Source organism: Dipodomys ordii, unplaced genomic scaffold, assembly GCF_000151885.1.
Source record: "Dipodomys ordii isolate 6190 unplaced genomic scaffold, Dord_2.0 Scaffold26, whole genome shotgun sequence".
Classification (NCBI taxonomy): domain Eukaryota; kingdom Metazoa; phylum Chordata; class Mammalia; order Rodentia; family Heteromyidae; genus Dipodomys; species Dipodomys ordii.
Window position 1 is genome coordinate 14089981 of NW_012267242.1, and position 15165 is coordinate 14105145.

The window sequence follows — 15165 nt, forward strand, 5'->3', positions numbered from 1 at the left end:
ATACATGAGGCCCTGGGTTCGATTCCTCAGCACCACATAAGCAAAAAGAAAAAAAGCCAGAAGTGGCACTGTGGCTCAAGTGGTAGAGTGCTAGGCTTGAGCTGAAGAGCTGAGGGACAGCGCCCAGGCCCAGAGTTCAGGCCCCATGACCGGACCCCTCCCCAAAAACAAAAGAAAAAAAAAGTCTTATGGGCTAGAGGTACTACTGCTCAAGTGGTAGAGTGCCTACTTAGCAAGCTCATATGTCCTGAGTTCAAACCCCAGAACCACAAAAAAAGAAAATTACATGTAAGATACCACAAAGTCCCTAGACCCACAGCCACACACTGAAATAGTAGCCAACCACACTAAAAGATTTGATAGGATTTTTTTATTAACATATAATATATTTAATAAAAAATAATATCCACTCTGGCTCTCTCCTCCATTGCAAGGGGAAGAGTGGTGAGGAGGGGCTGGCACTGCCCACCCCTGGGCATCCAGATAAGCCCTGCCTCCGGGGTCCTTCTCTACCCCTGCTTTCCAACAGGCTCTGACCTCCAGACAGACGGTTTTCAAAGTTACAAGTGCTTTAAGCCCTCCCTTGAGTTCCCCCAGGCCCACCCATTGTGCATAAGTCAGGGGCCACTGGAGAAAGCCCCTTGCTTTTTCTCATCCTAGGACCCTTCATTCATGTTAGAAAGAGGATCTGGGGGCAGAGAGTGGAGTCTCTACTGGCCAGGGGGGGAGGGAGGAAAAGAACAGTGACAGGGGATGGGGCCAAAAAGGATGGTGGTGAGGTCCTCTCACTGCAGCCGGTCACTGCGGAATGAATCCTCCACAGCAGGATCGGGAAGCAGGGCACAGGGGTCACTCAGCATGTTTAGCCCTTCCAGGCCCAGTGGCTCCATGTGCAGCTCATCTTCCAGTCCCAGCCCCAGCTCCAACCCAGTTGACACCTCAAAGCCAGGAACTCCAGCCAGGGCTGCTGCAATCTCCTTAGAGAAACCTGGAGAGGAATCTCCTATGGATATAAGAGACAGGTGAGGAACTGTGCCCCATAAACTATCCCTAAACCTCCCAATTCCCACCACATCCATAAAGATATCAATCCCTTCTTCCATTCTCTATGACCACCCATACCCCCTTACCCGTGAGGATGATGTTAGGTCCTGAGCCATGGCGGGAACAGTGGGTCATGTTCTGGTGGTTGAGGGCATGAGAATCCTGGGGGCCACCCATTGGCCCCTCACTCCCTAAAAATCCAGGCCCTTCAGAAAAGCCAGGAGGATCCAGCACCAGGCTGGCTGATGGGCTCTCCAGGCTGAACTGCTCCAGCTATAGGCACACAAGATAGACCTTGAAGAAGTGGACTTCAAACAGGGTGTTTTGCCTGCCCCTGCTTGCCTGTTAACATGTCCCCTTTTTGCCCAGCAATCTTCATCCACCCCAGCAACAGAGGCAAAGACAGAGGGAGGTGGCAGCAAGCAGAGCAACAAAAGCAAGCACGGGGCCCGAAGTAGGTGTGGGCACCGTACCTGCTGGGCCAGAGCATGTGCATGCCAGGAAGAGAACAGGTCAAGGCAGGAGTCATCAAAGAGCAAGCTGAGCGGAAACAGAGGGGCAGGAGAAGGGATCAAACAGGGGAAGACAGGAGCCCCAAGCTGGCAGTGCTGTGTTATCTGGCCTGTGTTACCTCTCCCAATTCAGAATGCACAAGAGATGACACAGGCCTCCTGACCCACCCTGAGCCCCTCCCCTGATTCTGGGCTTGGAGCGCTAGTACTCACATTCCCCAGGCTGAAGTCGCTGATTGGCCGGTGGTAAGACTGTTGCCCATGCCCACTAGACCCAGGTTGGTACAGTGTCCCATAGTGCAGCTGCCTGCCTGGAGGCTGCCCACCGGAGGGATGCACTAAGCAGGTCTGGGAGGGCAGCCCTGGCTGCTGTAAAGGCTTTGGGGTGGGCTGTTGGGTGGGCAGAACCAGACTTGGGGGACTGTATGGGTAGGGGGGCAGTCGTTGGTCAGTAGGCAGTTTACTAGTGTCCAGGGGGACGCCCTAAAAAGAAGCAAGGAAAAAAAGAAGGCTTACCCCTAGGTATGACCCCTCCAAAAGAACTCTTAGTCTTGGGGCTCTCCACCCACTAAGCCACTCCCATTCTCAACACAAATTCAACAATAGTCTAAACCCAACCAGTGTGGTGGTGCATGCCTGTAATCCTAGCACACAGGAGGCTGAGCAAGAGGATCTTCAGATCAAGGCCAGACTGAGCTATATGCAATGAGACCCTGTCTACAAATCAACTAGCAAATCCCCCATGCTCCATATACCCATGGGCATCTCTAGGGTATCAAATGTAAGTACTAAGTGTAACTAAGAACAGGTGAATTCTGTATCCAATCTAGAAATGAATCATTCCTAAACCTTGGTACTTAAATGGTTGTTAGTAATGGAGTGTTTGTGACACACCACACAAGTGACAGGTAACCCCACAGTGAAGATGAGAGCTGCTGTTCTAAAGCCAAAGGGAGTGAGAAAGGGAAAGGAGGAAAGAAAAGAGGAAGTTTCCTCCCCTTGACACAGTGCTTGCTGGCATGGCTTTCGTCTTTCCTATAGGAGAGTAAAGATGGAACATAAAACACACATTCAGGGAACAGTAATGGAGGAGGAAAGTAGGGCAGAGGAGGGGAAAAGAAGAGCACTAGGGTGAAGGAAAAGGGGAGTGAAAATAGAGAAGAAAAGAGGAAGCTGAGCACTGATGGCTCACGCCTGCAATCCTAGCTACTCAGGAGGCTGAGATCTGAGGATCACCGTTCAAAGCCAGCCCGGGCAGGAGAGACCGTGAGACTCCTATCTCCAATAAACCACCAGAAAACCAGCAGTGGCACTGTGGCTCAAGTGGTAGAGCGCTAGCCTTGAGCTGAAGAGCTCAGGGACAGTGCCCAGGTCCAGAGTTCAAGCCCCACAACCGACAGGGGAAAAAAAAAAAGGAAAAGGATGGGAAAAAGGGTAAAGCTGAGAATGTTAGCTCTAAGGAGAAAGCCCTGAAATCAATATTTGACTTTCAGTCCCAATTCTTCTTAGCTTCTATGGAAACTGCGCCCCTGTTTCCTCCACTGTGAAGTATGAGGGATCAGGCTCCATGCTCTGACATTCTCTAGTTCTATGAATTCTTCAAAGGAAATTAGGAAAATGGGAGAGGAATGGGACAGGACAAAGGTAGGGATTGGGAGTTACCACAGACAAGAAGATAGGAATAGAGGAGAAAAGGGAAAGATAAGCTACACTCTGGTGCTAAGTACTTCAGGTACATTATTGTATTTGATATTTACAAAATCATCCTTGTTTTATAATGAGAATACTGAGGCCTACAAAAGTTAAACCAGGGCTGGGAAGGTGGCTCAGTGGTAGAGCGCTTGCCTTGCATGCGTGAGGCCCTGGGTTCGATTCCCCAGCACCACATAAACAAAAAGAAAAAAAAAGCTGGAAGTGGCGCTGTGGCTCAAGCGGTAGAGCGCTAACCTTGAGCTGAAGAGCTGAGGGACGGCGCCCAGGCCCAGAGTTCAGGCCCCACGACCGGACCAAAAAAAAAAAGTTAAACCACTCGACAGAGGAGTCTGCTAACAAGAAGCAGGGCCAACATGCTCTATGAAACCAAAATGCTTAACCCCAAGGTTTGCACTCCTAAGCAAAGAGAAAGATGGATAAAAGATGGGGCTTGGGAAGGAAAGGAGCAGAAGGGGATGATGAGTCAAGGAAGTGAGAAGAGGGTGGGAAGTGAGGAGGAAGCTGCAGAAAAAAAGGGTGCAAGGGTGAGATTTTGGGAGGGGAAGGAGAAGGGGAAGGGAGACAGACATGTGGGGAAGGTGACCACGCATACCTGAGTGATGGAAGACAAGGTGGGTGACATTGTTGGCGAAAACTGTTTGGGCAGCTGCTGTTGGGACCTTCTGGCGTCGGCTGGGCCCGCGGGCAAACTCAGGGGGCTGAGGGGCACACGACGATGGCGGGGGGAAGCCCCAGGAGTAGAAGGTGGGTAAGGAGGGGCACCCAGGATAGGAGATGAAGTGGAGGATGAGGAAGAGGAAGAAGAGAGGGCCGGGGCGCTGAGTGATGGGTGGCCTAGAGAGGTGGTGGGCAGTGCATTGTGGGCCAGGGAAGAGGCTGGCAGTGAGGGATGACTGTGGGAACCCTGGAGCTGGGGCTGAGGACTGCTCAGGGATGCCTGGAGGTTGGGGTTGCTTAGGGAGGACTGCAGGGATGGGTGGCTGAGAGGTGAGTGGAGTCCTGCAGGTACAGACAAAAAACCAGAGATGGCAACATTACTGATGGGAACTGGGTCCCTTTCCACCCAAAATGGGCAGCAGTGACCAGACTATGGCAACACGATGCTCTTTCTGCCCTGTCCCTGACAGTGAATCAGCGCTGCCCACATGGCGGTTCCTCTCCATCTTCTTTTGAGGAAAAGCTATACCTACCCATTTTTATAGACTGAAAACTGTAGTGAGGAGACTCTGGAGTGCAGGGTTGGAGGACTGGTGGGAAGCTACAGGATCTTAGTGCAAGCTTCCCTTCTCGTCATCCCTCTAGCCAGACAGCATCTATGGCACATAGCCAGGACAGCCACTCACCTGACGTCTCATAGCCTGGGCCCAGTCCCAGACCTCCACTTATACCCAGGTGGGTCATGGTGTGAGTCAAATTAGAGGTACTGTTGCCCCCACTCAGGCTGGGGTAGGCGGTCTCCTCAGGATCCAGAGGGGTGGGCAGTGGTGGGGGGAAATGCAGGTTGGTGAGGTCAGGTAGGGAGCCCCCCGTGTTCATGGCAGGTGGGAGGAGAGGCACGTTGGCAGGCTGGTCAGGAGATGGAAAGATGCTAAGAGAAAGATGGAAAAAGAAGGGTGTAAATTCAAGGAAGGTGTTGGTAAAGGCAGTGCAAGAGAGTTAGTCTTCCACATTTCTCTACATTTCCCTCTCTCTTACTCCTTGGCAAACCTTAGAGCGACACTTACTTAATTCCAGGGACTTCACAGGATCGAGGTCGGGAGGAAGATGAGGACAGCTGAAGAGAGAAGGAAGAATATGGAAAACAAGCACCAAGCTCCGTGGGAAGCATGAGAAGCCTGTCCCATGGAGAGGAGAGCACAGGGAGAGTGGATGACACCCGGCGGTCCACACCTACCTTCTTAGCATCCCATGGTTTCAGCAAATGTTTGTCATCTAGCAAGTTCTCCTCAATAGCAGGGACTTGAAAAGAGAAACAGTGGTGATGGGAAGGCTGGAGAAGGGACCAGAAAGGCAGGACAGGAAGCAGAGGCAGACGAGAGGGAGTCTTGTTCCCCAACTCTGAATGTATGTTCCAAAAGCATCCTAGAAATTCTTTTTTTTTGTCAGTCATGGGGCTTGAACTCGGCTTGGGCGCTATCCCTCAGCTATTCAGCTCAAGGCGATCGCTCTATTGCTTGAGCCATAGCGCCAATTTCCAACATCCCAGAAATTCTTTTGGTATTTGTTACCCACCAGCTGTGAACAACACATACCTTTAGAGTCCATTTTGCCATCCAGCAAACCTGCAAGGGACATCATAGAGTTGGCTGTGATGCCTACTTGCCTCCCTGCTTCAATGGAAAATTCCATAGCTATTCCCTAGACTGTGACACACTCACTCACCTCCTCGGCGGCTGGGCAGAACATTAGGAGGTGTTGGGCCTGGATACGTGTCCTGGGGGTTGGGATTCATCACACTTGTATGAAGGGCAGAGTCAGAGCTTGTTCTGTTGGGGGAGTAGAAAGCAGCTGGCAGTGACAGTCTTTCAGGTCCCCAACCCCTGCCCAACAGGGGTGAGCACTAGCTGGATTAAACCAGGGTGGAGGTTGTGGGAGTAGGGCCCCAGCAATAGTAGAGATAAAAGGAGATGTAGCCTAAAGAAGGCAAGAGCTATCACCTGTTAAGTGCAGATGGTAGTCGAAATAGCTGCCCTTTCTCTGCTGGGAAGTTGCCCCAGGGCATTGTCCTAGGGTAGAAAAATAAGTCACTTGAGGATGAGAGAACTAGAAACAGAAAAGAAGGAGATATGGGACATGACATGGGAGTTGGAAATCATGCCTGTGACACCCTTAAATCCCAGTCAACCTAAGAGATTTAAAAACTTCTCAACTTGGCTGGGAAAGTGGCTCAGTGATAGAGCGCTTGCCTTGCATGCATGAGGCCCTGGGTTCGATTCCTCAGTACCACATAAACAGAAAAAGCCAGAAGTGGCGCTGTGGCTCAAGTAGCAGAGTACTAGCCTTGAGCTGAAGAGCTGAGGGACAGTGCCCAGGCCCAGAGTTCAGGCCCCTCAACCAACAACAACAACAAAAAAAAAAACCCAAACTTCTCAACTCCTCCATGTCAGGACAAACTGACTAGGAATGTTGGAACCTGGCACAGCCACAAGATCTAAGTACTGGGGTTGAGATGGACAGGGAAGGGGCTTAGAGATCTAGCCGTGTCATAGCACTGCATCTGGCTGAAGGCACCCCTGATAGAAGGCAGCCATTTCCCCTTGCCTCCCTGTCACTCTCTCCTCCCCCTCATACACACACCCCAACTTGGCTACAGCTCCATTGGTCCTGCTCTGGCTGGAAAGGGAGGCTTGGTCACTCATGTCAACATGGCCAAGACTGGACTCTGATCACCTACTCCAGCTGCCCCACCCTCCCAGCTCTGTTGCTGACAGAGATACTATTGAAACTGTAGGTACTATTCTGGCCCAGCCCCTCTAGACGCTTGAAGAGTAGGCAGGAGCCTCTGCCTTCCCTGGACTCACCTTCGCCAGCTGGACTCTGGGGGAGGAGATAAGTAGGCAGGACTGTAGGGAGAACTGTCGACGTGAACCACGCTAGTTAAAGAAAAATAGCAGGAATAGAAGGGATAGAGACCAGAAGAAAGAATAACAGCGGTAAGCAGCTAGTTATTTCAAGAGAATTGTAGCTTTCTCCTTCTCAATAGGGGACCATAAGGACTGAGGAATGGAAGAGAAAGAAGTGGGGGTGTAGCGAATGGCAGAGGGTTTGCTTGGCATATGTGAGGCCCTGGGTTCAATCCCAGGCACAAAGAGAAAAAGATAGAAATCAGGTCTTATGGAGCTGGAACAATCTAGGAGCATGTCTGGCCAGGGTTAGCAGTGACAAGTGGACAGGCCTCGAGGACTAAAAGCTCACAATAGAAATGGGGGGGGGGAGGGCTGGGAAGGTGGCTCAGTGGTAAGAGTGCTTGCCTTGCATGCATGAGGCCCTGGGTTCGATTCCTTAGCACCACATAAGCAGAAAAAGCCGGAAGTGGCACTGTGTCTCAAGTGGTAGTATGCTAACCTTGAGCTGAAGAGCTCAGGGATGGTGCCAAGGCCCAGAGTTCAGACCCCACGACCGACAAAAAAAAAAAAAGAAAGAAAAGAAATGGGAGAAGGGACCTGCTTTAGCAGAATATATATTGGGGACAACTGATGTACAGAAAGTGAGCTGAAGGGAGCCAGCCAGAGGGCATAGTCTCAGAGGCAACAACTCCTTAGCACAGAACACAGGACACAGAACAGGATTCAGCATGGACACAGGACTGGTGGTCACTTTTCAGAGGCTGGGGAAAGGAGATCTGGAGAAAGACAGAATTGGATATTTAACGTCCCTTTCAACTCTGAGTTGCAATCTCTTCCCACCCTTCCCTGTCCTGAGTCCTCTATGAAGGATATGTGGCGGGGGTATCGACGGAGTGGGGATACCATTCTTCGGGGATCTCGCTGTACCCTTTCCACCAGCCCATGGTGCCGAGTGCTCCGAGATGAATCCAAAGGTGAGTGGAGGGGGCTCTGGCAAAATGGACAGATGAAATCAGGAAGGAAATCAGACTGGCAGCCTCCACTTCTCCCTGGCTGGTGTCCACTCACCTGGAACTCGGCCAGGCCACAGCCAATCTGGTTAACATTGGGCAAAGAACCACCATAGTGGGAGCTCCTTGTGTAAGCCAGTCGCAGTTTCTGGGCCTGTAACTGAGACATGAGGGACAAATGGGAATGTTAGGCAGGGTACTGAGCTCTGTTCCTATTGGCCATTCTTGCCATCCCTGTTACCAGAATATGCTCGTGTTGCTTTTAAGGCATCTGCCAGAAAGAGGCCAGTGCTAGGGAAAAGGTCACTGAGCCTGGATACAAACAATCCACCCCAGCCCTTCTGCAGGCTACCCTCATCAATGCGCCCACTACTGCCTGACAGCACTCTGTTGGACACTGTTGAGGGCCTGTCTTGGTCAGCATCAGTCTAAGCAGAGTCCTTGTGGAGCTCCTAGGAGTCCCCAGGCTGGTCACAGGGACAGATGCTTATTAGGCATATCTGCCTTCATTTCCAGATGTGACCAAGACTAATTAGAAGTTGAGGGGAAGGCTACAGGTAGATGTCACAGAATCATTATTGCCCGTCTCCCCACTTCATACTGTGGAGAGTATAGATTTGGGGGCCAAGTCATTTGTCCAATCTTAGGACAAAGCTACAACAGAGCCTGCACTTCCCAAACTAGAAGATGCAAGAGAAACAGTGCCAAAACCAAGGGCATTCTACCTCTGAATCCAAATGACCCTGAATTGGCAGGGAAGCCTGGAGGATGTGTGAGGGAAAGAGCATTCCAACCTGGGCCAGAGCCATCTTCTTAGCCTTATCTCCAATTTGGGGACACAAAAGTAAGACACTAAAACGCTCAGCTAACTTGGATTTAGTCTGTCTACATATCTCACCTCCCTTTGTGAGAGATGGGCTGCTACTTCCAAGGTTCAGCCACTACTACCAGCCAAATAAGTACAGCCAGGACAAGGCCATGGGGAGGAGGATAGCCGGGAAGGGGTAAGTTCTAAGAGCATACAGGGTCACACTGCTGCACAGAACTATGTTTAGGTCAGCTCAATGAGTTCAGTGGGCAGCATAATAATCTATGGGCTACTTCAAGCTCATTGTGAATGTATCTAGCAACCCTGACCACTCAGTAGTACAGGCCCCCATGGACTAAATGCCTTACATGAACACTCCCAGCTGGCCAAGTAACAAACTGAGTTATGTATCTCCCATCTCCAGCTCAAGATTCTTGTGTTCTTAGGCCCAAGCTCAAGCCTTTACTAGGTAGCAGAGAAGTTCATCAGCAGAGGAAAATTGGGCAGACGGGGTCTTTTGATAAAATAAAGCACCACCAAGCTAGAAGCCCCAACTTAAGTTTCTCACAGCCTTTGTTGGTACACACAAGCCCTAAGATCACTCCATGCCTTGATTAGAACCACTGTCCAGAGGGCAGGGCCCAATGCTGTCAGCTGGAAATGAGCTTCTTTGCCATCTTCTGGTCTGCCCTCACCATAATCAAAAGCTCTAGTGGGAGTATTCAACATTAGATCACAATTCCTCATGGCGGTTAGTGTGGGTTACGGGAGCACATGTACATGCACGCACGCGCGTGCACACACACACAGGCACAGACACACACACACAAAACCAGATTTGCCTCCTCACTTATCTTTCTCTGTTCGGTCTCCCACAAACTAGAGCACAAGGTCCCCAGAGACTCAAAGGGAAAAAACACACAGAAAAACTAACAGGGAGATACACACAAAAATACAAGTCACAGTCATAGCAGCAAGCACAGGCCAGAAGAAAGAGCCATGAAATTCAGCATTTATGTTCCACCATCTCTCCCCTTAGATTCTTTCCAGCTCTTTGCCATGAGGGATCAAACTAGGATATCCTCACCTGCTGTTTTGAGAATATTGTCCCTAAATTTGGACAGCAAAGCAACTGGGGAAACTCTTGCCTCTAGTTCCCTCTGACATCCAACTGTGGGAAGCAAGAAACTATTACCAGAAGGGTTGCAGAGGGAGCAGCGGCAGAGCCCTTAAGTTCTTTGTGGAATTAAAAATTACCTCCCCAAAAGACCCTCGAAAGCATTCCACCCAAGGTAGCCATCTCCCCTACAGAGAGCGCAGCAAACCATCAGCTTCTATACAACCTTAGCTGATGGGTTACCCAGTTTGGGGATCCAGAGCTCTACTTTTCCTCTAAGATGGCCAGGGCAAAACACTAAGCACTAGACTGTGAGCAATGGACCTCACCTTCATTCACGTCAGGAAACCACAAGAAGTATTTGAAAAAGGAAGCAAAGGGACGGGACGAAGGAGGGGACTTCCTGCCCCATTATACCCAGCACTGCTTGATCAAACCACTCAAGGGGCCCTTTCCCGTAGGTACCAAACTCCCAGAGTGGCTTACCAGTACACAGGGACCAGTTTGGAGATTACAAACTCAGAAGAAATAGATTAGGAACCAACAGACCGCCCCGCCCCCAGCCCCTTTGCCAATCCCTAACCCAAGATCGGGGATGCTAGGGTAGAATTCCGAGGGCGACTCCGTGAGGGATGCACAGAGACCACCCCTTCGGCTGGACTTCATCTCCCCTCTTCGTCCCACCACTCGGGTCTCATGTGCTCAGCCCCCAGGCTCTCCCACATCCCCAACCTTTCGGTGTCGGTCTCCCCAGTAAAATCCGCCTTCCTGACCCTCGGCCCTCAACCCGCGCCTCCCAGACGGCGGCGCCCCGTAGCCCCGACCGCGTTCCGCCTCCTGCGCTGCGGCTCCCGCCCCCGCCCCGCCTCTCCGCCCTGCTCGGGGACTGCTCTTCTTCATTCCGGCTCCCCGACGCGGTCCCTCACCCGGGTGGAGCCGATGTCCATCATCACCTCCTCGAAGGCCGCAGTCTCTTCGGCCTGACGCTGCTTCTGCAGCGCAATCTTCTCACTAAACTTGCGCGGATTGGAAGCTGAGGCCGTGGCGGAGCCGGGCCCGTTCGCCCCCGACGTCGCCATCTTCCTCCCGCGTCCCTCCCCGCCACCTTCTCAGTCTCAACCACGGCCTCCGCCGCGGTCCCGGCCCGGCACCTCCAGCCGTAGCCTCCGCCGCCGCCTCCGCGAGCCCCGCGGCCCGGCCCCAACCTAGCCCTGACCTGGAGCGCAAGTCCTGCCGGGATTCGTAGTTTGTTTACGCGCCTCCTCCTCGCCCGCACCCACGCGGCGCGAGGAGGAAGCGGACTCCACTCCCCGGCGGCCACACTGACTGGGGAACCCGGGCACGCGCCCCACCCCTCACTTAGTCTTCGCGCGGAGACAACTGGGAGATGTAGTTCCACACCCGCCCGAGCCTACGAACAGGAAGGGGAGAGGGATTTGGAGAGGAAAGGAAGAGGGAGGGAGGGAGAGAGAGGGAGGAAACGAAGGGAAAGGGAAGGGGTGGAGACAGGGAGTAAAGAAGGAAGAGACAAAGGAGGAAATTTTTGGTCATTTTCAGGAAAGGTGACTACTGGGGCGAGTGAAAACAGTGAAACCAAGGAACTTAAAATAATTGCAAATACCTTGGGCTCAAGTTATCTCAGGCTGATCACATGCCAGCCCCTTTGCGAAAGCAAATGAATTTGATACCAGAGATGTATACAAACATCTTTTATTTGGGTAACATGTCCCAAAACATGTCAGTTAGTAAAATAGATTCTAGAGAATATGGCTCTATGCTCAGACCCCCTCCCACCCCCACGCGAAATTAAGCCCTCCCCCCCCCATGGGCTCCTCAGGAATAATAAAAAAAATTTGGCAGCTGTTTAATATCTAGATGAGGGGCACCATGTCCACTTTATGTGTATTCCTAGAGTGTGGCAGTGGTAGGTGAATACCAATCACTCCTCCCTCTAGTCCAGTCCAGGAAACATTTCTGCCCACCCCAGATTTTGAGACCAAAAGAAGAGCAAATAGGTCTCGACCTCCACTGAGGTGCTGGGTAGTGCCCAGTGCCATATCACTGTGCTTTCCGGAAAAAGGGGGCGAATTTGGCACTTTAAAAGTAGAGGAGGAGTGAACAGGACTGAGGAGGCCAGACAAATTATCAAAATCGGCAGAGATCATTTGGCACTAGGGGAAGAAAAGGAGACACATAGATGTGTAGGAACTAAGAAAAGCAGAATGAGTCCACTTCAAGTATCAGAGTGCTTTAAAATGGACTGATTCTGGGCCTGGGCCTTCTCCATTCCTTTATACTACAGCAGCTGGCTGCCTGCCTCCAGCCTCCTGAATGTCATGAACATCACCTTGTGCCAAAGGTAGTACCTGACTTGATCCTAGCAATCAGGGTCTGGCCAATCCGAATGCCCCCGATCATGTCTCTGATTGTGTCTGTAATGAGGTGGCAATTTCTTGTCACTTGGCCTGGAACCTCTTCTCAAGCTCACTTCCTTCTCATTATTCAATGTCCCAGATGCTTCATCCCTACCTCCCAGAGATCTCTGGTTTTAGTAACTCCCTTCCCCATTCTTTCTTACTCCCACACAAATAGGGGGGAAGAGGGTGAGCAGGAGTTTCTGATAGTCCCCTATATTTGGACAAAGAGCAAGCCAGTGAGCAGGGCAAAACCTGCTAGGAGCAGAATGACCTTGAGGATCCTCTGCTCAGAAGTAGCCAGCTCCTGAGGCAGGATTTCCAAGAAGGTGATATAGAGGAAGGTGCCAGCTGCCATGCCCTCCAGTACAGACTGGGCCAGCTGGTGCAAAGGCCCAGCTGACTCTGCCAGAGCTGCACCCAGCCCAATGCCAAGTGGTGTCATGCATGAGAAGAGGATCCCACAGCCAGCCACCACCTGTACTCTTAGGTGACTCTGTAGCAGCCTCAGGGACAGGCTAACAGCCAGGATACCCTTGTGGAGTAGCAAAGCCAGACACAGCTCCATGGCCCGAGCTCGGTCGCGCTGCAGTCCCACAGCCAGGCCCTCAAATACTGAGTGCAAAGCCAGGGAGAAGACCAATACACAGGCACGCAGGGCTGTGGGGGCTGCTGGAGCTCCGCTTGCCTGTGGGACCCCTGGCCCATCATGCCAATGCTGAGGCCCACCATTTACTGTTCCCAAGAGAGCCCTTGTCTCCTCTCGATGTGGTGGCCCTGACTGCTCCTTATAAGCCAGGGTGATCTGCTCCATCACCAGGACCAGGAAGAAGCCCATAGCCAGGATGAACTCTTGCAGGGGGAACTGGAGCTGTGGACACAAATAGAGCAAGGAGTTCAGGAAACGGGCCAAGAATGGGAAGTGCACACATAGGGCCTAATGGAGGCCCAGCTACATAAACCTCGAAGTCCCACACATGGATACTGAGATACTGGTGGCAAGACAGTTATGATGTTACTTGGTGTATCACCTGCCATAGACAGAAAATGATACACAATCACACAGATTATGTATCACATACAGCACTACATGTAGATCCAAATATTTCAACTCTGGCATAGTAACATTTTAGGTCAGGTAATTCTGTTATAACTACTATGTACAGTAGCATCCCTGCTCTCTACTCACTTGATATTAGTAGCAAAAACACATCCTGTCCCCAATCCAGTTGTGACAGGAAAAAAAATAAATGTCTCTAAACATTACCAAACCTCCTGTTTTTTTTTCTTCTTTTTTTTTCTTTTATTGTGAAAATACCATACAGAGGGGTTACAATTACATGGGCAAGGTATTGAGTGCATTTCTTATCAAGCATTGTTGCCTCCTCCTTTGTTTCCCCTACCATCTCTTCTCATCTTCCCCACCCCTCCACCGCCTCTGTGTTGAAAGTCACAGACATACATATAGATAAACTCTCTCATGTAGGAACAGTAACAAAGGTAGGTCATACAGGGGCCCATTTCCCAGGGCTACATAGTGTCACAGAGCCTTCAGGCTCATACAGTCAGAATGAGACACAGATCACTTGGTCACAGATACACAAAGGATAGCATCCATTGTTATTTCCTCAGTTTTAAGAAGAAAAAAAAGAAAGAGAGAGAGGAGAGTTTGGGATTACTTCCCTGAACCACAACCAACTGTCTCAACTTTCCCCATAATGAGATTTTCTCAGTCTTGGACCTAACCATTTTCCACTTCCCACTTGCTTAAGCAAAAACCTTTTTAGTCAGTAACACTACAATGATCATTGTCTCCAGTCTTTCAAGAAGTAGTGGAAGGCGGGCACTGGTGGCTCACGCCTGTAATCCTAGCTACTCAGAAGGCTAAGATCCAAGGATCACAATTCAAAGCCAGTCCGGGTAGGAAAGTCTATGAGACTCTTAGCTCCAATTAACATCCAGAAAACCAAAAGTGGTGCTATGGCTCAAGTGTTAGAGCTGAGGGACAGCACCCAGGCCCAGAGTTTAAGCCCCAAGACCGACACACACACACAAAAGTAGTGAGCGCTGGACACTAGTGGCTCATGCCAGTAATTATCTTTACTTGGGAGGCTGAGATCTGAGGATCCAGATAATTCAAAACCAGCAGGGCAGAAAAATCCAAGAAACTTTTTTTTTTGGGGGGGGTCCGGTCATGGGGCCTAAACTCTGGGCCTGGGCACTGTCCCTCAGCTCTTCAGCTCAAGGCTAGCGCTCTACCACTTGAGCCAAAGCGCCACCTCCGTCTTTTTTCTTTTTGCTTATGTGGTGCTGAGGAATTGAACCCAGGGCCTCAGGCATGCAATGCAAGCGCTCTACCACTGAGCCACCTTCCCAGCTCTTTTTTTTTTTTTTGTCGGTTGTGGGGCTTGAACTCAGGGCTCGGGTGCTGTCCCTGAACTCTTCAGCTCAAGGCAAGCGCTCTACCACAGCACCACTTCCTGTTTTCTGGTGGTTAATTGGAGATTAGAGTCTCATGGACTTTTCTGCCCGGGTTGGCTTTGAACCACAATCCTTAAATCTCAGCCTCCTGAGTAGCTGGGATTACAGACATGAGCCACAGGCGCCCGCTCCAAGAAACAAATCTTTATCTTTCACTAACCAGCAAAAAGGGGAGCAAAAGGGGAGGGGTGGCTGAAGTGGCAGAGCTCTAGAGCAAAAATCCTAAGCAGGAGCTTACAACCCTGAGTTCAAGCCCCACTATCAGCACAAAAAAAAAGAAGAGAAGGAGAAGAGGAGGAAATGGAGGACGAACAGGAGAAGAGCAGGAGGAGGAGGAAGGAAAGAAAAAGAAAAGAACAGGGATGGAGGGAGGGAGGAAAGGATGGCTAGGTAAGAGTGAAGATGGGGGCTGGGAAGGTGGCTCAGTGGTAGAGCGCTTGCCTTGCATGCATGAGGCCCTGGGTTCGATTCCTCAGCACCACATAAGCAAAAAGAAAAAA

At 51.0% G+C, this 15165-nt stretch overlaps 2 protein-coding genes across 3 annotated transcripts in view; both read right to left on the minus strand.

Annotated features, from left to right (window-relative positions):
* Positions 1-351: 351 nt before the first annotated feature.
* Crtc2 (CREB regulated transcription coactivator 2) lies at positions 352-11010 on the minus strand. Of its 2 annotated transcripts, none has more exons than XM_013015351.1 (14): positions 10724-11010; positions 7904-8005; positions 7709-7825; positions 6791-6852; positions 5927-5995; positions 5652-5755; positions 5522-5551; positions 5164-5228; positions 4994-5043; positions 4613-4857; positions 3862-4268; positions 1770-2039; positions 1131-1317; positions 352-1003 (listed from the first exon to the last, which is right to left on the minus strand). In XM_013015351.1, the coding sequence occupies exons 1-14, from the start codon at positions 10847-10849 to the stop codon at positions 786-788; spliced, it is 2052 nt and encodes a 683-aa protein (XP_012870805.1). In that variant the 5' UTR covers positions 10850-11010; the 3' UTR covers positions 352-785. The 2 variants fall into 2 exon arrangements, with proteins under 2 accessions (XP_012870805.1, XP_012870804.1); XM_013015350.1 differs by having other exon boundaries at positions 10697-11009.
* A 582-nt stretch (positions 11011-11592) lies between these two features.
* Slc39a1 (solute carrier family 39 (zinc transporter), member 1) overlaps positions 11593-15165 on the minus strand; it is a 5655-nt gene continuing 2082 nt past the window's right edge. Inside the window, exon 4 of the mRNA XM_013015278.1 lies at positions 11593-13055. Coding sequence (XP_012870732.1) covers positions 12399-13055 — 657 coding nt within the window. The 3' untranslated portion in view covers positions 11593-12398. The remainder of the gene's footprint in view (positions 13056-15165) is intronic.